This window comes from Ascaphus truei, chromosome 14 (assembly GCF_040206685.1).
Source record: "Ascaphus truei isolate aAscTru1 chromosome 14, aAscTru1.hap1, whole genome shotgun sequence".
In the NCBI taxonomy this organism is placed as follows: domain Eukaryota; kingdom Metazoa; phylum Chordata; class Amphibia; order Anura; family Ascaphidae; genus Ascaphus; species Ascaphus truei.
Genome location: NC_134496.1, coordinates 27126345 through 27149769, shown reverse-complemented (window position 1 = coordinate 27149769; position 23425 = coordinate 27126345). Strand labels below are relative to the sequence as shown.

General features: G+C 44.0%; 1 protein-coding gene across 2 annotated transcripts in view; it reads right to left on the bottom strand.

The window, feature by feature from the left end:
• Positions 1–836: 836 nt before the first annotated feature.
• The window catches only part of SPHKAP (SPHK1 interactor, AKAP domain containing), a 141752-nt gene continuing 119163 nt past the window's right edge, over positions 837–23425 (bottom strand). For both annotated transcript variants that reach the window (XM_075570162.1, XM_075570164.1), the window contains exons 6-12: positions 21590–21845; positions 14516–18131; positions 13389–13565; positions 12737–12823; positions 11832–11881; positions 7357–7541; positions 837–4886 (exon numbers count right to left, since the gene is read on the bottom strand). In XM_075570162.1, coding sequence (XP_075426277.1) covers positions 4743–4886; positions 7357–7541; positions 11832–11881; positions 12737–12823; positions 13389–13565; positions 14516–18131; positions 21590–21845 — 4515 coding nt within the window. In that variant the 3' untranslated portion in view covers positions 837–4742. The remainder of the gene's footprint in view (positions 4887–7356; positions 7542–11831; positions 11882–12736; positions 12824–13388; positions 13566–14515; positions 18132–21589; positions 21846–23425) is intronic.

The window sequence follows — 23425 nt, the reverse complement described above, 5'->3', positions numbered from 1 at the left end:
TCTTTAAAAAATTTTTTTGTAAATGCTACAAGTATTTTCCTCATAGTACAGAACTGATTTATTTAACAAAAAAACAAAAAAAAAACCACATGTAGGATATTGCTTGAACTGCTGCTTTAATTCCCTCTTTGTAGAGTTTGGCAAGAGATATACAGCTGTTAGCCTTGAAGGGGGTATGAGGTGGCCAGGCATCATAAGTATTTCTTTGTGCTTAGTCTGCTAAAATATGTAGCAAATGTATAACCAAGTAACGGCATCATATAAGATAAGAGATGCCAAATGAAAGTAATAAATATACTGACATGAAATTATTCACGCCGGCCCCCTTTTTGGGGTATAAGTTAGATTGCTTAGGACTATTATTTTAGTGCCTTTGTGTTGTCAGACAGCAATGTTTGATTTGTATGAAACGCACTCTTTTAATACACAGCTGTTTGCAATAAAAGTCTCTTCAAATTGCTTTACATAAAAAGACACGTGTGGAACTCAGTTTTTCCACGACAGTTCTGAGGGGGTGGAGTTAGTGAGGATGTGTGACCTGAGGAGGGGAGGGAGTGTGATATGAGGAAGGGGGGGGAATGAGGGAGAGTGTGTGATCTGAGAGGGGTATATATGACAGTCTTAGTCACTAATTCTAAGCATGAATACTTATATACCTCAGAAAAAGTCACTTATTCTCAGGACATTTCTCAGATCACTGTCACTCAGTTTGTGAGTGCCTGCGGTCACCAAACAGTCCCCATCACAGGCAGAGCCACAAATGACATCGCAGGAGGCGACAGCCGGACAGCAGAGAGATGCAGGACCCTGAACATGGCGGCACACAGTAGGAAACCATGACGTCCATCACTTGGGATGATTTAGCTGGATTCTTTTATTGATATTTACACCTTTTTGATATATTAAACACACAGTTACCACCTGACAGGAAAACATTCAGTTTACATACAGATTTGTTTTCTTTACAGACTTTAAATTCAGAATTCAGCGCATCAGAAAATAAACACAGGATGTCCCGGTGAGGGAGACACAAAGTGGATCTGTACTGTATCTACGACATTGACACACACTGTACAAATTTGAGACCGAGCCTATAAACCTGTGCTCCGAGTTTACGTGGAGAGACCCCCAGGGCCGGCTTGATGGCTGTGCCGGCGGTGCCAGCTGTGCGACTGCACTGGGCCCACGCTTACAGAATCCCTGCGCTCTTCCCTGGCCCAGTTTCCGTAATCCCACATTAACCACCACAATATTTAAACTGTGATTACTGCAGTTGGGCCGAGGGAGAGTGCGGGGCCTCTGCAAGAACCAGCAATGTCACATGATGCAATGTCACATGATGCAATGTCACATGACGCATCGTCGCGTGGTAGGAGGAGATGCCGGCTTAGGCCGAGTCCATAGAAGGACAGGCCGCGCTGAGCCATGCGGACGCTCCGCGCTGAGCCCCTGCATCCTCAATGAGGATGCCTTGAGAGGGTCTCACGCGAGCGTCCGCAGGCGTGCGGAGGCTTTAAAGTTTTCAGCCGACAGCCAAGCTGTTTTTCAGCGCGCTGTCGGCTGAAAACATCCAATCAGCCTTAAGCAGCGTCAACGTCACGGCGCCGTGACGTCGGCGCCGTGACATTGACGTCAGTGCGTCGCGGGCGATTGGCCCAGCGTCGTCACTGCCCCGCCCCCAACCACCTCCCCCCCGGCTCCCTTCGCGCACGCTGGCTCGCCTGCAAGTCCGTGGAATCGCGCTGACTGAAGCAGGCGAGCCTCAGTGTCAGCGCGCCTCCGCTCTGATCAAGCCTCTATGGCCCCGGCCTTAGACGGTAATAGGCCCTGCCTGTACACGCTGTGCACTGAGCCCCTTCATACTCCCTGGATGCCATTAACCCCATCTCTACCAGAAGGGCCCTGCCACACATGGCAGAGCAAAATCAATAACAGGCAGAGCAATGCGGGTCTGGCCCCCCTGGCAGTGGAAAGGTTAACCCACACATAATGCGTATTAAAGAAAACACAAAAATACCAGAAATGTAACTACCAGTCTAACATCCCCCCCCCTCTCCATTGGTCCTTCTGGCAATTAAGGGGTTAACACAAATAATATCCCTGTCAATTGGTAGAAAGTTTGATTTTTAACAAAAAGATACAATTAATATATAAGTGCTATTTTTGTATCTTAGTTTTCCCGTCATTTTTTGCCGGGGTATAAAGACCGTTATACCGGAATCTCGCAGGGCCGGGAGAGAGGCCTGGTGGTGAAAGACCACTGCCTTTAAAATGGGTGGATCAGGTGCACGTGCCAATGTCCGCTCCAAAATCACCTTCTCACTCACATTGCAAGCTCTGCAGGGCAGGAACGAGCACCATAATTCTGCAGCACTGTATTAAATATTAATATAATATTACTATGCAACAAGGTATCTGCTATATTCAGTGTTTTGAAGTGATAAGGACGGTATTAATTCTCCGAAAAGCTCGACCTACTTGTACTGTATTAGAATGAGACTTAGATTGTATGCTCTTGGGTTGAGGGGTGAATTATGTTTACCCTTATGTATTGTGCTCTTATTACTCGGCATGTCTTGTAGAACAGAAGAAGAAACTGGGGCGCTTCCCAAACAATGAATGGTTCTTTATAGTGTGATAAGAACGCAAGAATGCCGTAAAAATAATATATAATACTGGCCCGAAGTGTTCTGTAGCTGCTCAACCCGGTAGAGAATCTCCCAGGATCCTTAGGTAATTGTCGAAACAGATTGGGGGAGCGCAATAGATAAAAGAGAGAAGAATGCACAGATAATAATCAGTAACAGTACTGTTATACAAAAAATGGTGACAGTCACAAAGTGCAGGTGTGATGATACATGCATGTTACTGATTATTATCTGTGCATTCTTCTCTCTTTTATCTACTGTATTGCGTTCTCCCCCAATCTGTATGTCTTGTATCATATCTCTTTATATAAATCATAATACAATATAAACTTCCTTAGCAAAGTTATCTGTGGGGGGAGAATATGGCTTTTTTTTCTAGAAGGCAAAATGGTATATACAGTATTGACTTAATAGAGAGATAGCAACGCTGTGACAGGTAAATAAAGCAGATTGGCGACCTCAATTTCCTGATATGGCAAGAAATAAAAAATATAAAAATAACCATCTGCCACATTAATTTCAGAATACGTTTCTCTGTCTCTGGGAAGAGACATTTAACTGCTTCGGTGCTGGGAAAGTCACCAACGCATCACTCTGCATTATATTATACAGCTGTTATTATATCGCTCTGCATTATATTATACTGCTCTGCATGTTATTATATTGCTCCACATGTTATTATATCGCTCTGCATGTTATTATTTCACACTGCATGTTATTATACCGCTCTGCGTGTTATTATATCTCTGCATGTTATTATATCGCTCTATATGTTATTATATCACACTGCATGTTATTATAACGCTCTGCGTGTTATTATATCTCTGCATGTTATTATACCGCTCGTTAATATATAGCTCTGCATTTTATTATACCGTCTGTGTGTTATTATACCACTCTGTGTTATTATGTCGCTCTGCCTGTTATTATGTCGCTCCACGTGTTACTATATCACTAAGCATGTTATATCACTCATCGTATTATTAATCTCTCAATTTTATTATTATTAATGGTATTATTTAGCTCTGCATGTTACTATATCGCTCTACATGGTATTATATTGCTCTGCGTGCTATTATATCGCTCTGCATAGTACTATGTCTCCCTTCATATTATTATATGTCTCAGCAATACATTATTGGCCTCTCTGGCAGTGAACGGGTTAAGAACAAATTGGACTTTGTTTGATATAACTGGAAATTACAGTCCTGCCCTAAAATTGCATTAACGTGGCCAAAATCTCCCAGACAAAGCCCTGTCAGACTCAAAATTGTGCTCAGTAAGTTACCCCTCTGACAGCCACCAATAAACTTGGGAGCGCATCTGTATAGTCACCGAGGTCTGTGTATGAAAGTAAAGACGCAGTATTACAGGAAAGAAAATGTGTTTTTTCCAGCTGTTAACCCAGATACATACATTTCATGGCGATTATTAGCTAAGGAGGTTTCCCATTATACGCTGTCACTCCTCCCTATAAACTCACCCTATTACACCATACAGCCCCTCCCTATACCTCCTCCTATTGCTCCATATAACCGCTTTCTATAGCTCCTCCTATTGTTCCCTATAACTCCTGCTATTGCCACATATAACCGCTCCCTATAACACCTTCTATTACTCCACATAACGCTCCCTATTACTCCTCCTAGAGTACTAATACAGCGAACGCCAGTGTCAGTGAGGCTGTTGATGATAAGATGCAGAACTCAATTTATTCCACGAGACAGGCGCAGGAGAAAACATTCATAAAACTCTTTCAGGGTTTGATTATTACAGGCGGTAAAAATATGCCCGCAGTCCAATTGAACTGAATCATTGAAATGACATTCCATCCAAATATACATATATATACATATACTAGAAAAATATCAAGCACAGCCCACTCTCCATCAGATTCTGTGTCGCTCGTGCGTTGGAAGGCAAAAAAGGAGTTGGTTTCTAATACATTCTAAATTGACAATCTGTCTTCGTCACCGGACACAAACTGGTTTCTAGATCGCGTCAGTTTAGCTGCGCTGAGTTCTGACGATGTTTGGGAACTCGTAGGGTTAACGCAAAGCACTGCGACTGACTCCGCTGGTCTTCTGATGTCCCTTATCCCAGCTCCAGCAGCCAGTCGAAAAAGCTGGGGGCCAGCTCTCTCCTCTCTTCGCGAATCTTGCAGTGAAGGGTCAGGGCGCTGAAAATGTCCCCCACTTTCCACGATTTCGCTTGGACCAAGCGGGTGACTTCGAGGAACTGTAGGGAGAGTGGACACTGGTTAGGGGGTTTACATCAGGGGAACATGAAGATAGTGTTATAGCACACAAGAGGGGTATCATACTTAACTCCTACAGCTCCAGAGGGGTAAGCAAAAGCACTGATGGGGTTAATAACAGAATACCAAAATAGAAATCCCCTGATCCGTAACTATCCGTAACTATCTCACTGCATCTCAGTTAATAAACCCTGTTTCATCTTTTGTAAGGTCAGCTCCATGCTAAATAGTTTAAGTGCAGCTGACTGACACCTGTTTGTTATATCGGACAAGGATAACTATTTTGAAATATATATATATATATATATATATATTTTAATTTATTACATTTCCTGGTAAACAAAAACTTCAGAGTTTTTTTTAACCATCTGTATCTAACCATCTTTTGGTGATCAGAGTGGATGTCAGTCCTCACAGCTTTGCTCTGCCTTTTGTTTGCAAAGTAATGAAGAAGCTGTCATTAGTCAAACAGATAAAATAGAATAGATGATATGCTGGAATTCGGTGTTCCCGGAGAATAGAAAGAGAGCCATTTTTCCCAAGATACAAATAAGTAAAGCCGTTATTTTAAGGGAGATTCAACGTTTCACTGATAAGTTGTTTACAACATTTTTTTTTTTTTACTATGTAAGATTCAACATTTAATTCCTTTGCTTGTCTCAACGCAAAACAAGACGGTAAAATTAGGGTGGATAATTTACACTAGAAACGAGCAGATAAATCAGCCCCAGATTGCTGCAGGGCCCCTACAAGGTCTCTTAGGTATAATGGGTTTACAAAACATAACGACGTATGGATAGAAAATATATATTTACTAAAGCCGTAAAGTCAGTCCAGTGGAAAATAACTAAACGCAGTGAGGAGGCGGGGTGACGGCTCGTAATAACAATTTGTCTGAAGAAGGTCAAAACAACAAATTGAATTGCATGGAGAATAATTCCACGATGATAACAAATGACAGGGATTTATTTACACCCTCTATGTCCACTGGGGCTTCGTTTTGATCCCCCCCCCCTCCCCCTCTCCCCCTCTCCACCCTTCACATAACATCACAGGAATTCAATTACAGGGCGATATTGTAAAACTGCTGATAGTCAACCTATGGCTCTTAATTCTGCAACTGACTCTCTCACTCTTCAAAGCCTAGACTTTGGCTTTGATAATCCTGAAAACGTTAACCCTTCTGCTGCCAGAGGGACCTGCAACACATTGGCAGCAAAAGGGTTAAGGAGAGCTTATTACAAACTGAGCCTATGTTATAAAGGTATAAAAAAAGGTATCACCTAATACTGAAGAACTCCTTTATTCTGCACTATCGCAACTGGACTAACACGGCTATTTTCTGCTTTATATATATATATATATATAAAGCAGAAAATAGCCGTGTTAGTCCAGTTGCGATAGTGCAGAATAAAGGAGTTCTTCAGTATTAGGTGATACCTTTTTTATTGGACTAACAATTTATGTCATAGGACAAAGCTTGTCCTATGACATAAATTGTTAGTCCAATAAAAAAGGTATCACCTAATACTAAAGAACTCATTTATTCTGCACTATATATATATATATATATATATATATATATATATATATATATATATATATATATATGAGAAACATTGCAGCCTCTGGATGGCAGAATTATGCGCTTTTTCTGTAAGGTGTGATAAGCTTTTCCTGCGATAGCACGTCACCTGCGCTTATCACACCTTACAGATTAAGGGCCTTACCATCCAACTGTTGGGGTCATGGGCGATTTGGGGGTTTCTCATTTGGGGTGTGGTTGGGTGGGGGGGGGCATAGTATCACCTTTGCCTCCTGAAATAAAAATTATTTTTAACATCTCATGTTAACAGTGGAGTAACTACAACTTTCGGGCCCCCCTGCACAAAAGTTTTAAAAACCCATCCTCTCTCATTCTACCCCCCCTTGCTCTCACTCTCTCACTCCCTTCCACTCTTTTCTCACTCGCCTCCTGTCCCCATCCTCTCTCTCTCCTCCTTTCTCACTCACCCCCCTCCTCTCTTACTCTCACCTTATCTCTCCCCCTCCCCCCTCATACTCAATCTCCCCTCCTCACTCTTTCTCCCTTTCCTCTCACTCAATCCCACCTCCTCACATTCAATCCCCCTGTCCTTACACAATCCCCCTGCCTCCTCACACTCAACCCCTTCTATTTCAATCATAACCTAAGAATTTTACCTTGTGGGCAATGTGGGACAGGGTCCAGCGTCGGCGGTAAGCTAGGGACACGTGGGCGGATGCAGAAGTTGGACCAGAATTCTGGGCAGGCCCAACTTCCGGCACCGATCGGGACACGGGTACTCCAGCAGGGCGAGGAATCTGGTGGTAGTGTACTCACACCCCTGCATATCAACTAGGAAATGCTGCCATGTTTTGGATTTAACAGGAATAGGTTTGTACGGTGTCATTTGAACCCTCCCCACGTACCTTTTCGACCCCGTGCCCCTGAGATTTCCTAAAGTAGACTGTAGGGATTCCCAGTTCAGAAGCCGCGATCCACTGCAGTGTGGTCCTTAACTCCACGTCAGTGCAGTCTGCATCCACATCAACATTTATCACGGTGACTTCCTTCTGACAACTGGCCGTGCCCACAGACAGCCCGGACGTACATTCTGCAAAGAGGGATGGAGGGTTAGTGAGGTGTGAGTGTCGAGGTTTTGCTAGGTTAAATCTATGCGCCAGATTTACAGCGCTCTGTTAAGCAGGGCTCATAACGGGACGTTACCTACACTAAATCAAGAATGCGTGTTATGTTCTCCGAGGTTAATGTGTTTATATGCAACAACAATGTCCCAACTTCTTCTCATTAGCACAGGGTTAACATCACGTTATTGTAACGTAATGTTGTATTATCCTCCAATAACGTCATGTTACGCCGATCCAGACCCTGAAATAGGAGAGGAAAATAACGCGGGGAAATAACGCTATGTGATATAAATCCTACCTAACTGCGGTTTTATACCCATCCAGACCCTGTAAAAGCCCTATTTACGTGTCAGGATGCGAGTACACCAGGTTAAGATGTGCCCTAACTAATGTAACGTTATGTCTCCGCGTTACCCCTAATTGACTTTAGTGGAAATGCGAGGTTGCGGTAACCCCTAATTTACATATAATTTACTTCATTATCACGAAAGTCTGTTATAATTAACACTATGTTCTTTACGGGAGGAAACATGACTTCACGTTAGAAGAGATTTTAAAATTAGGATGGAGGGGCAAGGACAAGAAACAGATAATGAACTAAATAATGTAGAATAAATGGGGATGGGGAAATAGCAAGGGGTCAGGGAGGTAGAATGGGGGCAGGTGGGAGTTTGGCAAACAGGGAGGGACACCCATATTAAATACAGATAATACTAGAAAACTTCTAAAGACTAAATCCAATTGGAGTAGAAAGGCAGGAGCAGATAAGATTAGTGCAGGCGGAACAAAAACTTAAATGCGTGCTTGCTAATGCAAGAAGCCTGACAGATAAAATGTGTGAGCTTGAATTAATAGCTAAAGCCTATTATAAGGGAGGATGTTAATGAAGGGATTGCTGAAAATGTAGAGACCTTGTGGATAGAAATTAGCAGTGGAGATATATATACAAAGAAAATGTTGGTAGGGTTTTGCTATTAACCAGGGGAGCGCAAACTTTTGGAGTTGCTGCCCCCACCCCCTTTCCTGCTCCCCCTTGCCCTCGCACCCCTTACCTTGTTTGCTGGCGTCAAATTACGCAGCGGGGGGTCACGTGACATGATGTCACGTGACCCCGCGGCATCTTTTGATGCCGCGTTGCCACGGTGACGGGCATGTGACGTCCCGTCACATGACACTGTGGCGTTATTTGACGCCACGTTGCCATGGTGGCGTGTCACAGCAACTCTTCTGAATCCCGGTAAGTAAGTTACAGAGGCCTCACGCGATCCCCCAGCATTTAATTTAAATGCATCGGGGAAGAGCGCGGGACCTCTGCAACCGCCGCGCCCCCACCAAAAAAATCCCGCGCTCCCCACTCTGCACACCCTTGCTATAAACAACCAAATATCTGTGAGATTGAGGAAGCCAAAATACTTTTGCAAATGGAGAAGGCATCAAAACTGGGTCATGTTTGCATAATGGGTGATTTTAATTATCCCGACAGACTGGGGCAATGAGATTAGCATTACAGCAAAAGGAAGCAGTTTAGTGGGGGTGCTTAAAGACAATTATATGACCCAAATTATTGAGGAACCAACCAGGAGAGGGACAATACTGGATTTGGTAATATCAAATAATGTACAAGTAATAACAAATATTCAAGTCCGGGAGCATTTGGGTAACAGTGATCATAACATGGTCTCTTTTGAAATAAATGATCAAAAACCAGATTACTTGGATTCAACAAAGACTTTAAACTTTAGAAAGGCAGATTTTAATAAACTGAGGACCAATCTACAATGAATAAATTGGGATGATGTTTTTGCAAGGAAAAATGTAAAAGTCTTTAAAACATTGTCAGAAAAGCACACTTAATAATAATAATAATAACACTTATCAGTTTATACCCTTGGGTAATAAGTATAAAAGAAATAAGTCAAAACCAATGTGGCTAAATAAACAGGTAGGGGAGGAAATGGACAAGAAGAGGAAGGCGTTTAGATTCTTTAAGTCAGAAGGGACAGAGACATCGTATCAGAATTTTAAGGAATGTGACAAACGTTGTAAAAGGGCAATCAAATTAGCAAAAATGGATAATGAAAAAGGATTGCAATAGAAAGTAGGTCAACCCTAAAAAGTTATTTAAGTTCTTTACAGTAAATCTCCTTCAAAATCCAGAAGGAGCAGAATCAACCCAGAAAAGAAAACAGTACACTGTATACAGAAATATGAGATCCAGTCCACACTCTCATATTTCTGTATGCAGTGTATACTATACAGTAACTGTTTTCTTTTTCTGGGTTGATCCTGCTCCTTCTGGATTTTGGAGGAGATATGCTGTACTGGGGGATTTTTGGAAACAAGTCCTCACCGGAGGTTTTGAGCAACTTTCACCCCAGTAATTATCATTTATGCACATTTGCTTTTATTCCACTCTATTCACGTATATTGATCAGTGTTGGAGCACCGTCCAATCTTTTTGGTGTGTGATTCTTTACAGTAAGGGCAGTTACAATGTGGAATTTATTATCCATGGAGACTGTGATGGCAGATACAATAGATATGTTCAAAGAAAGATTGGACATCTTTTTAGAAAGGAAAGATATTCAGGGATATACCAAATAAGTAAACATGGGAAGGCTATTGATCCAGGGAGTAATCTGATTGCCAATATTTGGAATCAGGAAGCTATTTCTCTTTGCCTGTATGAGATATCATTAGATGATATTTCACTGGGGTTGTTTGTTTGCCTTCCTATGGATCAATATACCGTAAGTGCAAATATAGGATAAAGTATCTGTCGTCTAAATTTAGCATAGGTTGAACTTGAGGTTCTTTTTTCAACCTCATCTACTATGTAACGTTACATTATTGTGCAATACTAGTAGTTATAGGGAGCGGTTGTATGGCGTAATGGGAGGAGTTATAGTGAGTAATAGAAGAAGTTATAGGGAGCCTTTATATGGGGCAATAGGAGCCGTTATAGGGAGCCTTTATATGGGGCAATAGGAGCAGTTATAGGGAGGGGTTATATTGAGCAATATGAGGAGTTATAGCAAGAGGTTATATGCGGTAATAGGTGGAGTTATAGGGTGCGGACATATGGGGAAATAGGAGGAGATATAGGGAGCGGCTATATATAGCAATAAGAGGCGTTAAATGGGGCTATAGGAAGATTTATAGGGAGCAGTTATATAGGGCAATAGTAGTCATAGGCCAAAATGGGACATCTGGTAGCAGCCGTTTGACCGTGAGCAAATGACCGCCGGTATTCGGCCGCAGTGGGACCCTCCACCGCAGCCGATCCACCGCTGGACGCTCTGCCGCTGGCCGCTTCTAAGGTAAGTTTTACTACTGGTTAGGGTAAGGAGTTAATGTAAGGGTTTTTAACAGTTAGGGTAGTGGATTAATGTAAGGATTTTAAGCAGGTAGGGGGGTGATTTAAGGGGTTCTAGTTGTTAGGGTATGGGCTTAATTCAAGGGGTATTATTGTTTAGGGTAGCGGGTTTGAAGGTATGGGTTAAACATGGAGACTTACCATAGCGGCGAGGTGGCCGGCAGCAACAGGTCCCGGAGGCAAAGCACTGACAGTCATTTGGTCGCAGTGGGGACAACCTTAACCAATTATCCTAGACTGTTATAGGGAGCGGAGGCCTTATAGGGAGCGGGTTATATGGGTCAAATTAAACCCCACTCAGGCGAAGCTCCTCCACCGCTATAGAGGTTGGCAGCATTTTGCAGCTCAGTGTTTCTCTAGCTCCTCTGGCAGCGAAGGGATTAAACCTTAGCTAAATAGTATATATACATATGTCTCGCCTTCAAATACTTCCTGGGAAAGCTACCCAGCTATCTAAACAAGCTCCTCACCCCTACCACACGCAGCACTTATCATCTGAGATCAGACTCCAAAAGACTGTTCATGGTCCCAAGGTTCAACAAAGTATCCGGCCGCACCACCTTCTCTTACCATGCACCCCAAAACTGGAACAACCTACCAGAGACTCTCACAGCCACCACCAGTTTAAGTTCTTTCAAAACTAAGGCTGTCTCACATTTTAATCTGGTCTGTAACTGTTTCATACGCTCATAATATATATTATCTCCTACTGTGCATGCAATGTCTTGTATATAATGTTCATTTATGTAACTGTATTTGTAACCATGTATTATTTGTCATTTTAACTCTATGCCCAGGACATATTGGAAAACGAGATGTATCACTTCCTGGTAAAACATTTTATAAATAAAATATAAAATCTGTATTATGATTTTCTTACCATCCTGATTATCCTGCGTTTTTTTGGTCAGCTGCTTTTCTCCCGCTATTCTTTAATAAAGAAAAGACAGAACACAACGATCACCTGGAAGCCGTGCGACATGACATATTACAACTGCAGCGCTGTTCCGGGCATTCCGCCCTTCCGATGTCGGCTCCGGCACGCGGGAGACTAGTTAGTCTGATGAACGGTAATCTTCCATATAGACATTCATAGCTCGGGATCTCAGGGAACGTGCGATTTTATAGCTTTTTTTTAAAATTTTCGGATTCTCAGGAAATGCCTCAAGAAAAGGCGATATTATGGGGCAGCGACGCAGTACTCTGCATGTCCAAACTTTTTCTCATCGGAGGGAGGCTTAGGCCTCGGCCGGGGTAGCGCTGAGCGGGCGGGCGCGCTCACGCTGGCTGCGATGAAACTACATTGATGCAATGTGTGTGGCCAGCGTGAGCGAGCGCCTGCTTGGCGAGACAACCAAATTTGATTTGGCTGCTCGCTGATGCGTGACGTAAAGGCCGCGCCCCCTGACACGCCCCCTCAACCGCGCAACTGGCTGGCCATGAAATGCCTGGCGTCACGGCACTCGAGCGCCAGCGAGCGCTCTCCCACCCGGGCCGCAGCCTTAGGCTACAACATTAACAAGGTTTTTTTGGTGTGTAATAACTGTGTTTTCCATCTCACAGGGGAAATATTCCGGCCTTCCAAGTCTAAAAATGACCTTAAGACCCACAACTTTGAGGTAGTCCGAAATAAAATTCATACATTTGAAATATTTCATCCGAGAATCATTATCATTTTCCTTATTTCTAGCGTGATAATCAAAGGGAAGGGAATATTAGAGGAATCATTAAAAACCGCTCTTGTTAAAAGAAATTAGGCACCACAGGTAAATGTAATGTACTTACATATCAGCCGTAGGGGCCAAAATAATCTCCTGATAAACTTCCAGCTCCCCCACTCCTACGCTGCTCGTCGCGCTGCTGTCTCTGTTGCTGTCGGCAGAGAACATGGTTAAGGATTTGTACGTTTTTGTAAGAAGCCTTCTATTCACTACACCCTGCGGGCGACGAAGGGGTTGAGGGAAAATGATCTCGTTAAACAAACTGATTACATTGATATGTTCATCAAAAAACCCCTGTTATGTGCACACTGGGAATATAAGCGACCTCCCCTCTATTCTCACAAGCGCTGTCCCCTGTCTAAGGCCTCATCCAGGGTGACGCTGAGCAGGTGCGCGCGCTCGCGCTGGCCGCGATGAAACAAATTGTTGCAGTCTGTGTGGCCAACGTGAGCGAGCGCCTGTGCGTGCACTGCGCTTAGCTGCTTGCTGAAGCAAGCAAATTTGATAGTGCCGCTCGCTGGCACGTTACGCGAGCGGTTTGCCCAATGACGGGCGAACCAGCTCTGTGACATCATGGCCGCGCCCCCCCCCCCCCAACACGCCCCCACCCCCACGTGCACAACTAGCTCACCAGGAAAAGCGCGGCCAAGCAGAGCGCGTGACATCACCGCGCACGAGCGCCAGCGCGTTCGCTCCCGGCCTGGCCGCAGCCTTACCTCACGGAGCGTTCACTCAGCTGCAAAAAGCTACTTGTGTCTTCCGGGTTTTCGTCGTCATTTGCGAGATGCGACCAGCTGCCTGTGCTGTCCTCGCTACTGCTCAGCGGGGCCGGCAGCGCACATTTTGGTTTCGCCTCTGTTAAAACCTCTGAGTCCTGCAAGCCCCTTAAAGTTCTGTTGTAATTGACGACAAAACAAATGACGTCTGAAAGCTGGAATCCCACCATGACGACAAGAGCAAGCTGCGTTACAAAGCAGTGATCGGTTCTTTTACTTGACATTTTTGGGGTCACTGTCTGTGCCTAACACCTTCATGCGTTCTAAAATCTTTATGATATAAACCTTGTACTTCTATTTATAAGGAGCCGAGGTCCTAATTCAGAGCTACCATTATCCAGTGCACTAGGCTTATTTTCAGCAGTTAAATCTGACCATAAGCTTTTTACATTTGGAAAGCTCTACCCATATTCAATGTTTAAATACTGTACAGTATATTCAAAGTTAAGAATTTACAAAATAGTTTTCCTAAACAAATATAATCATCTGACAGCAAATATTTGGCTGCTTTTGTTTATCTGGAAATTAATTACAAATTGCTTTTGTTTGGGGCCTCTGGATGGGAGAGTGTTTGTCTATGAAGGGTTTTCTTTGCCCTTATCATATATCCAATAAAAGTGGGAGAGAAGCGGCTTTGCCTGTGGAAACTCTTGTTTAACACACAGTGACATCAGACAAAAGGAGCAGCCAGAGGAAATCAAACCTCTCCCAAGCCTCAGCTCACTAGATTTACACACTAACTTTAAATAACAATTTAAAAATGCTTTTAGGTGTCAGATTTGGTGACCACTTAAACATGCCACTGCCATTATTACACTTTGGACCTAGGAGGGGCTGACCCCTTAACATGTCACTGCCATTATTACACTTTGGACCTAGGAGGGGCTGACCCCTTAACATGTCACTGCCATTATTACACTTTGGACCTAGGAGGGGCTGACCCCTTAACATGTCACTGCAATTAGTGCACTTTGGACCTAGGAGGGGCTGACCCCTTAAACATGTCACTGCTATTAGTACACTTTGGTCCTGACCCTTTAATGTCAGGCCCTTTATTTGCTACATACCTGACTCTTGCAGTGGAGATGTTTTTCTCATTGTTCTGTTTTGAAGACTCTGCTTCCCCCGAATAGGTAATTTCCAAAATGTTACCGTTGTCCTCTCTTCCTGACTCCTCCCTTTGTTCCGTTTCTACCTGTATCAGAGGCACCTCCCTGGGGCCACCAGATAAGCTAGGTTGGTGAACAGGCATCGATTTGTTTGCCAGTAAAGCTTCTCTCTTAAGACCTTGTCTGTCTGTATCTTTGCATGGACTTTGCGCTGTGCTTACAGTGCACAAACCTTCATTATTTGTGTCGTCAAAGGAATCTTGATGAACAATAATCAGTGATTTACCACTTTGAACAATATCCGCAGCCAGTCTGTTGGCGTAACTCTCCACGTGCGCTGGCGAACCCTTTGGGGACGGTTCGGTGTCAGCATCTTCTGTGCCGTCCGCTATGATCTTGTTCTTGCGCATCAGTGCCTCAATGGAACTGGACCATGTCTCGTGGATTAACATGTCCATGGCTTGGTCTGTCTGGCACCGTTGGTACAGGCAGGAGTCAGACTTGCAGAGGTTTGAGGAAGAGATGGAGTTGACCGGCTGCAGGCGGAGGAAATCGTGTGTGCTGCTCCTTGCAAACCCATCCAAAGAGTTTGCTTTGACCGGAGCATTTACGGTCAAGCGTGAAGTTGAAAATCTGTTGGGCATGGAAGATTGGCGGAAGCAGAATGGCGTGCGATGGGAGGGAGGCATTAAACTGTTTGTCCATTCCCTCGTGTTCCTGCTTGATATCACGTCTTTGTTTTCTTTGTCTATTTCCTTCAGCATGTACTTGTAAAACTCCTCCGTTATGCTTTCTGTGCTCGACTGCTTAGACAGACAGCTCGTCCTCACATTCAGGTGGTCATTTCTCCTACTGACCTGTTGCATTGCAGAGCTGAGGATGTTGTTTGCATTCCTACCAGCATAATAGTCCAGCAACAGGTCATACTCCCGTCCCTCATTCTCCATTTGGTTTATCATGAATCTAGAGAACTCATCTGTGATGCTCTCACAACTGGATTGCTTGGAAACGGAACTCGTCCTGCTAAACGATTGTCCTAACATGCTCCCTGGACCCAGGGTGTTGACCAGACTCTTGGCATTTAAATCTTCCTCCGGGATGCTTTCATAACTGGACGCTTTGCCTCGACTCCACCTGTCACAGTTTAACCGGTTTCTCGACAGGTTCTGACCCGGCCACAAAGCGTCCACCACCGATGACTCTGTTAGGTTCATGATTTTTGAGGCCAATTCATTTGCGAACATGTTTACTGGATCCAGGGCGTCTTCAAGGTTAATGGACTCATCCACTACTCTGTTCATCAGTCGTTCCTTCAGTTCCGGATGCTCATCCGTCTTTTTCTTGATCTCACTGAGTCGTGGTGGTCTGTGCCTCCGCACCACTGCGCCGCTGGAGGGTGTCTCTTTCTTCCTTTTTATCGTTCTGCATGGCATCACCAGGCACTCGTTCCCCTTCTTCCAAGCGCAAAACCAAGGTTGCTTCCCATGCGAGTTCTCCAGGCAAATGGCAGCCATTTCAGTGGCCATAGAAACTACTGTCTCTGCTAAGTCGTCCGCAAAGTCTGTAACACAGTAATTATTATTGGCGGAGTGTTTCACTGTAATCACAGGCTGAGAAGGATGTAACATGTAACTACTCAATGATGACAAATTCGCTGAGTAGTCCTTTGATAACTGGGCCTCATAGGTAAGTTTTTCCTGGCTTCCGGAATGTTTCCCCCTTTCCACGGACCCCTGGTCTTGGCTGCACTTATCTGCCGTGAGAAGGTTTTCCCTAGATAAGAAAGTTCGGTGCTTCTTGTGCTGACGCCTGTAGCTTTCCCTTTTCACGTACTGTTTGCTGTTGGGAGATTTTGTATGCCGTGGGATGTGGCCTCTGTTTTTGAAACATGATTCTGTTTGACCTGCATTATCTTCAGCCACCTCATACTGAGGAAGTTTATTTGCATTAGCTTCTGGCTTCAGCTCAGCACTGTTACTGTAGCACTGAGTGAGCTGGCTGCCGTTCCACTGACCCAACGACCTGGGATTTCCTGGATAATCCAGCAAGTCATCGAGTTGACTCTCTGAGTCTGCGGATTTACTTTGATCATCTTGGAAGTCAGGGGGCATATCCCCAGCCTGTGCCAGGCTGCTCATCTTCTTGCAGGTGAAATACATCACGTTGAAAAGCAGATCAGTGACTGTTGTCAAGAAGGTGTCTTCTGTATCGGGGAACGAGTGGTTGCCATCACCCTGCACCCTCCGCCTTCGGTTGGCTTCCTCCATGGAATGTCTCAGGATTGCGTCTGATAGGTGATGAGCCAGGTCGTCTGTAACAACGTCCTCCACATGTGCCAGTTTGGAAGAGCTTATGCTGGTGACAATTCTTTCATTCATAGAATCTATGAACTCTCCAACATTTCTGTATGCGCAAGGACTGGTCAAGACTGTGGACGCTTCCTTAAGCAGGATCTTTGCAATGCTGTCATTGAGCTTCTCCAGGCTACTTCCCAGAGCGATTCTGCAGTGGAGGGTGACGCATGTTGAAGCATCAGCTGCTGCCAAGAGTCCACTGGAAGTAGCAGGATACGGGACCCCCATCTGCTCACCTAAACCACAAACAGCCACAGCACTTGCCACCTGAGTCATGCCACACAAAGCAGACGGCACCGAGTACTCCATCCCTCGTTCACCGTCCGGGAATGCTGCTACTTCTGCAACCTGTTGCCCACCAGTAGTTTTCTCTCCCAAGTCTGTGCGTCTTTCTTGTTCCATTTTGATTCTCTCAGCAGTGTGAGGGCTGGAGATTGTTCCGATCAAGGTAGCAGCGCACGCTAAGGCCACTTCCAAAGTGCTCTGCGTGTGGCCAAGAGACTGGTCCTCCTCCGCCCAATGTTCGGTCACCTCCACAGGACAATCCTGCTCTGGCCAGTGAGATACGTCTGCCCACTCCGTTGGGTTGTCATAGCTGTCCGGGCTCTGCACTATCACAATTTTTGGAAGCTCGTTCCACGCGCGGGAAGCCGCTGGGACGCCTCTTTCTGTGGATGTGTCCCCAGAGAGCAGAGAGTTTCCAGCTGAGATACTCACAGCCGCCTCTTTGGTGAACGGTGTCTCAGACTGGGACAGCCTGATAAACGCATCCTGCAGGACACACTCTGCAAGGTTTGTTGCATACTGACCTGTGGACGCAGGGTCCTCTAAAGAGTCCCTGCAACAGTCAGTCTTACAAACATTTGCATCTCGTTTCTTATCCTTTATTCCGCTCTTGCACAGGTCAGCAAGACATTTTCCATTTTTAAGGTCTGCGTTTCCGTCCGCGCTGTCCTCAGGGGGTGAGGGTTTCCCCACGTGAGTGTCAGCCCCCCACTCTGCTCTCTGCAAATGCTTCTCAAACCTCCGCGATTCCAGTCCTGCACTGGGATCTGTTTCTATCACCTCTGCAGAGAAGGTGTAATTGTCTGTAGCTGTGTGACGCCTTTGTAAATGATCTTCTTTTGTTGTGTATTTCCCTCTGCTCTTTTTGTTCTGAAGCCTTTCAGCTCCTTTCCGTCGTATTTTTTTTATGTCATCAGGAGGCTCCGAGACGAGATCTGAAGAAAAACAGAGGAATAATTTGTTTTCTCTTAATCATGTTTCCATTACAGTGCGACAGACGAGAAGAACAAGAGACATTGGGGCCTATTCACTAAACTTCGACAAAATCAGGGCATTGCCAAGCGACTTTGCATTGTTTTATCGCGCTGTAAAACATGTGGGTCAAAGCGGTATTCACTAAGAAAAAACACAATTTTTTAAAGTTCAGTAAAAAAATGCAAGATGGTTGCACTGAAAGTGTTTGTTTAAACTGCAGCCTGGAAGAGCTGCACGGAGACGCTGCGTCTCCATGCACGGCTCCTACAGGCGATAGTGCAGTTTAAATATTAATTGTAATACTAGTGTATAGGAGCAGGGGGTTTCCTGAGCTGAACCACATTGATTTCAGCCTCGGGGACCCCCTGCTTCCCGAGTTACTGGCCCCGGTATGGGGTGGCGGTATCTCCTGTGCGTTTAAATCTACCGCGTCACGTGACTGGGAGATTTAGGGGTCCCCCCACAGGTTGAGGGGTCCCCACCAGCCTCCGGTATCAATCCTATGCCATAAAAGTAAAATGCTTTTATGCATCTTGCAATATCTTTAGTTAAATATTGCACGTTTTTATAGTACGATGTGCTTATCACTGCTTAGTGAATAGCTGTTTGTGGCAAAAAAATTTTTATCGAACAGCTTTTTTTGGCCAGGGTGTTATAGTACTATAAAAAGCCATTATAGCCGTTATATAGCTGCTCTATAGCAGCGGCTTGGAAGAATATAAATGTACCATCGAGACATACAATAATTAAAAGAGTGAATGAAGTTAAATTAATGGAAAAGCTTTCAGCTCAATTAAATAAAAAATAAGATAAATTCTATAAGGTTTGGGAACTGTGGCCTCCGGTTTTTAGGTAGAATCCGGATCATAGCTGATTGTTATCCCTTATCTCTTTTACCTTTTAGCCCTTAAGCATTCCCTCCCGTTCCCATTCCTTTCCTCTCTGGCCCCATCTCTATCTATCCATTTTTCTTTATCTTTTTTTATGTTATAAAATAAATTTAAAATCAAAAAGAATCCAAAGAGGTTTATATATAAAAATGAAAATGATACGCAACATACAGAAAACAGTAAAGAAATATTGTTATGAAGATAATTGTTTTTACTAAGATAGATGTATAAATATTGTTCCTTTATCAACATTGTACATGTCAGTAAGATGTTAATTTATTTAGGTAAAATAATAAAAAAAATATTGAAACAAAAAAAGGCCGTTATAGTGCGATATTGCCCTGTTATCGAAGCTTAGTGAATAGCAAAAACAGGCAATATCGCACTATATGGGCATTTACAGTATAGCACTATAAGGGCATTTACAGTATAGTACTATAAGGGCATTTACAGTATAGTACTATAAGGGCATTTACAGTATAGCACTATAAGGGCATTTACAGTATAGTACTATAAGGGCATTTACAGTATAGCACTATAAGGGCATTTACAGTATAGCACTATAAGGGCATTTACAGTATAGCACTATAAGGTCATTTACAGTATAGCACTATAAGGGCATTTACAGTATAGTATTATAAGGGCATTTACAGTATAGCACTATAAGGGCATTTACAGTATAGTACTATAAGGGCATTTACAGTATAGCACTATAAGGGCATTTACAGTATAGTACTATAAGGGCATTTACAGTATAGCACTATAAGGACATTTACAGTATAGTACTATAAGGGCATTTACAGTATAGTACTATAAGGGCATTTACAGTATAGTACTATAAGTCACTTATCGAAGTTTAGTGAATGATCCTCATTGTGTATTAAGTGGCATATGTTTGATGGGTGTTGTACAGAGTAACATGTCCCATCTCTAAAGACCCGCAGAGTGTTACATTAACATGTGTTGGGAAGTGTACGGCCGGAAATAAATCTCCCTCACACTTATTTTCTTGGAGCGCCTCGTGGGGTTTGTGTTCATTCTTTTCTTATTTCGCTTTTCGCAGCTGGTATTTTGCGAGGAGACAGCCATCAAGTTAATAAATAATATAATACCCAACCTTAAAATGAGCTCTGGAATTTTGATACCAAAACGTAAATAGAGATAGGGTTTAAGTTCTAATCACAGAAGTTTTCAAACAAGTTGAAATAAATAGTCATGCACAAAGCACTGCTTATTAGTATTATCATCACAGAGAGGAATGGCGGAGTGGAGTAATAGGATGTCAAGAAAGAACGTGAGCCAGAGAGGAGATTTACAAATAAGAACCATGAACGGGGGAGAATAAACAAGCACCACAGCCAGTGCCGTCTTAACGCATGGGCACGCTGGGCAGTTGCCCGCGGGCCCCACAAGCCTATGTATCTAATTTAACACTAATTTTTTTTTAACACTAATTTTCCGATCACCCGCCTAAAAATTCAAATCTCCCGCTAACTCGGTAGAAGGAGAAAAAATTACGACTTGTAGCGGAGAGTTGGCGTGTCTGCATTCTCGAGAGAAATGTTGCCGTTTTTATTAAGCTTTCTATTATTATAATATTATTTTTAAAAACAGAATTTTTTTTTAATGTCAAAACACTGATTTTGTTGGCGGTACCAATAAATATAAGTTTATTTTATCGATAATTTACATTTTTATTCCTGAGTGGTTGTGTAGGCAGGGCCCAGTGCACTGCTTTGCCCGGGGGCCTATAATGCTGTTAAGACGGCCCTGACCATAGCATGATGCAGGTGGAACTGCAGCTTTGGTGCAGTTTTGACCGTTCCAACACAAAGTGTGCCATATTGGTTTAAGGTGTAAACCTGTAATACTTAAGGAACTTAGAAATATAAGAAAATATATAAAGGTATTATTTATATAGCACTGAGAGTGTATGCAGCAGAATTCTGCAGGTATAGCGAGTCTCTAATCTGAAGATTTTACAGTCTAATTATGGTACCTGAGATAAAGTGACTTTCCTAAAGTCACAAGTAGAGCTAAAAGTGGACCTCACCCACTTCAAAAGGCAATTTTATTATAACTCAGCTACTCTTTCAGCTCACTTGCCTGGACATTCCCTACAAACGTAGAACACGTATTTTTTGCATAGTTGCAACTGACACACACACACACACACACACACACACACACACACACACACACACACACACACACACACACACACACACACACACACACACACACACACAGATGTCACCCCCAAGGGCCGAAATCAGTGAGATTTGGCCCCCACAAATAGTATTTTAATAAGAAAATGCAGATTATATCTTGTTTTCTCAACAAGACTTTATTGAAGTCTGTGAGGCCCCAGTGCTAAATAATAGTGAGACTGAATCCAAATCAGTGAGACTCAAGCCATCCGTGAGAGGTAACTACGTCCCTGTGGGATGTTCTGTACACATGTGGAAGGAAGCACAGCTGGAGACCCCCGTAATTGTGCATGTTGACGCTGCCATGCACACACCCACCTATATGGCAGTTCTCGCCCTCGCTGTCCTCTTCCAACTGCTCTGACGCGGTCAGGAAATCCTCCTCGATAGAGGACACGGAGCAGTTTGTGTCATCCTCGGCACGGAGTGGTATGGTGTCCAGCTGCAGGTGCCTCTCCTGCGCCAACTCCAGACCCAGAAGGAACTTGTTCAGCTCCAAGATGTGGCTGTAAGCCCTGCTCTCCCCCCGACCGCTCATACACTGCACCAGGCAGACGTCAGCCGGCCAGGGCACCTGTGTGATGGGGAGAAAGGGTAGATAGATATATAGATAAGAGATAGATGATAGATATACAGTAGATACACACACACACACACACACACACACACACACATATACATATATATGTACTTCAGTACTATCGCAACTGGCCTAACACGGCTATTTCCGTTATATATATATATATATATATATATATATATATATATATATATATATATATATAGACATGTACACACCAATAGATAGATGATAGAAACACAGATGATATAGATAGATATGTAACCCCCTTGCAAGACTGCAGCTATGTATGCATGCTTCCCCCTGGATGGTTCCTTTCTGCGGTGGGATAATGAGTCACTCTATGATAGACATGCTGTCTAGCAAATAATAGGGATTCAAAAGCGTAGGGACTACAGGAAAGGTCTAAGAGTTCCTAGCGGATCACGAGGGAGACGAGCTACTGCGACGTGACCGAATGACCAGCCTGTGAGCAGGAAGACTCAGAGGAGCTGGTGGACCAAGGTCACAGACAGGTCCTCTGGAGGTCGATGGTGAGCAACCAACCGGATTACGGGAGATGTGAGCAACCTCAGAAGGAATCCTCATTCCAGACAAGGGTACCGAAGGCTTTGCAAAGACACAGGCATGCTACGGTTACACACACTTTCCGTAAAAGCTCCAACGTTGTGCCGGCACCCACAATCTGCACGCAGATCGCACGGGCAGAACTCTGAAAAAGACACGGCTAACTTGATCGGTAAGGCATTTTCATACCGAATGGTATCTGACTTTCGATAACTCTTTCTGAATACCATGATAACACAAATGTCAGACCGGTCAGTACTGTAGGAACATGCCAAACCGATCAATATGGCAGTGATCTTATCAGCGCTACCGATAAGACCCCCAAGAGTGTTTACAAGGTAAAATCACATTGAGACAACTCTGGGTATGTAGAAAAATTGCTGTAGGTCTCCACCTCCATTGCAATGCATGCCTGATGAAAACTGTTCCGGAAAGAAGCAGCGTCATGTACTGAGGTAGGAGAGGTTCCGATCCTGCGTCCGTGGCAGCATTTGGTTGTGGGTTCTTGGTTCTTAACCTGTGCAGCGGTTACTACCAGATACCCATGTGTGAGCAGGACAAAGAGAAGACAGCTTTTATATGCCCCCCTGGGGTTCTATCAATTTGAGCGTATGCCCCAAGGAGTATCAGGAGCTTCCGACACATTCCAGAGATTGGTGGAGCGAGTGGTGGGGGACATGAATCTACTGGAAGTGTTAGTATGCCTAGATGACCTCATAGTATTTGCAATGACGCTAGAAGAACACGAGACTCGCCTAATGAAAGTACCGGACTGTCTGACTGGGTTGAAGCTATCCTTAAACAACTGTCAATTCTGTAGAACTTCTGTTACGTATGTGAGGCATATCATCCCTGATAAGGGAGTGGCTATTGACCCGTCCAAACTGGAGGCCATCGGGTCTTGGCCATGACCCAGGCAGTTAACTGAACTCCGATCGTTCTTGGGGTTTTGTATATTAACGGCGATTTGTGGACAATTTCTCGGCCATAGTGCAGCCGCTGACCCA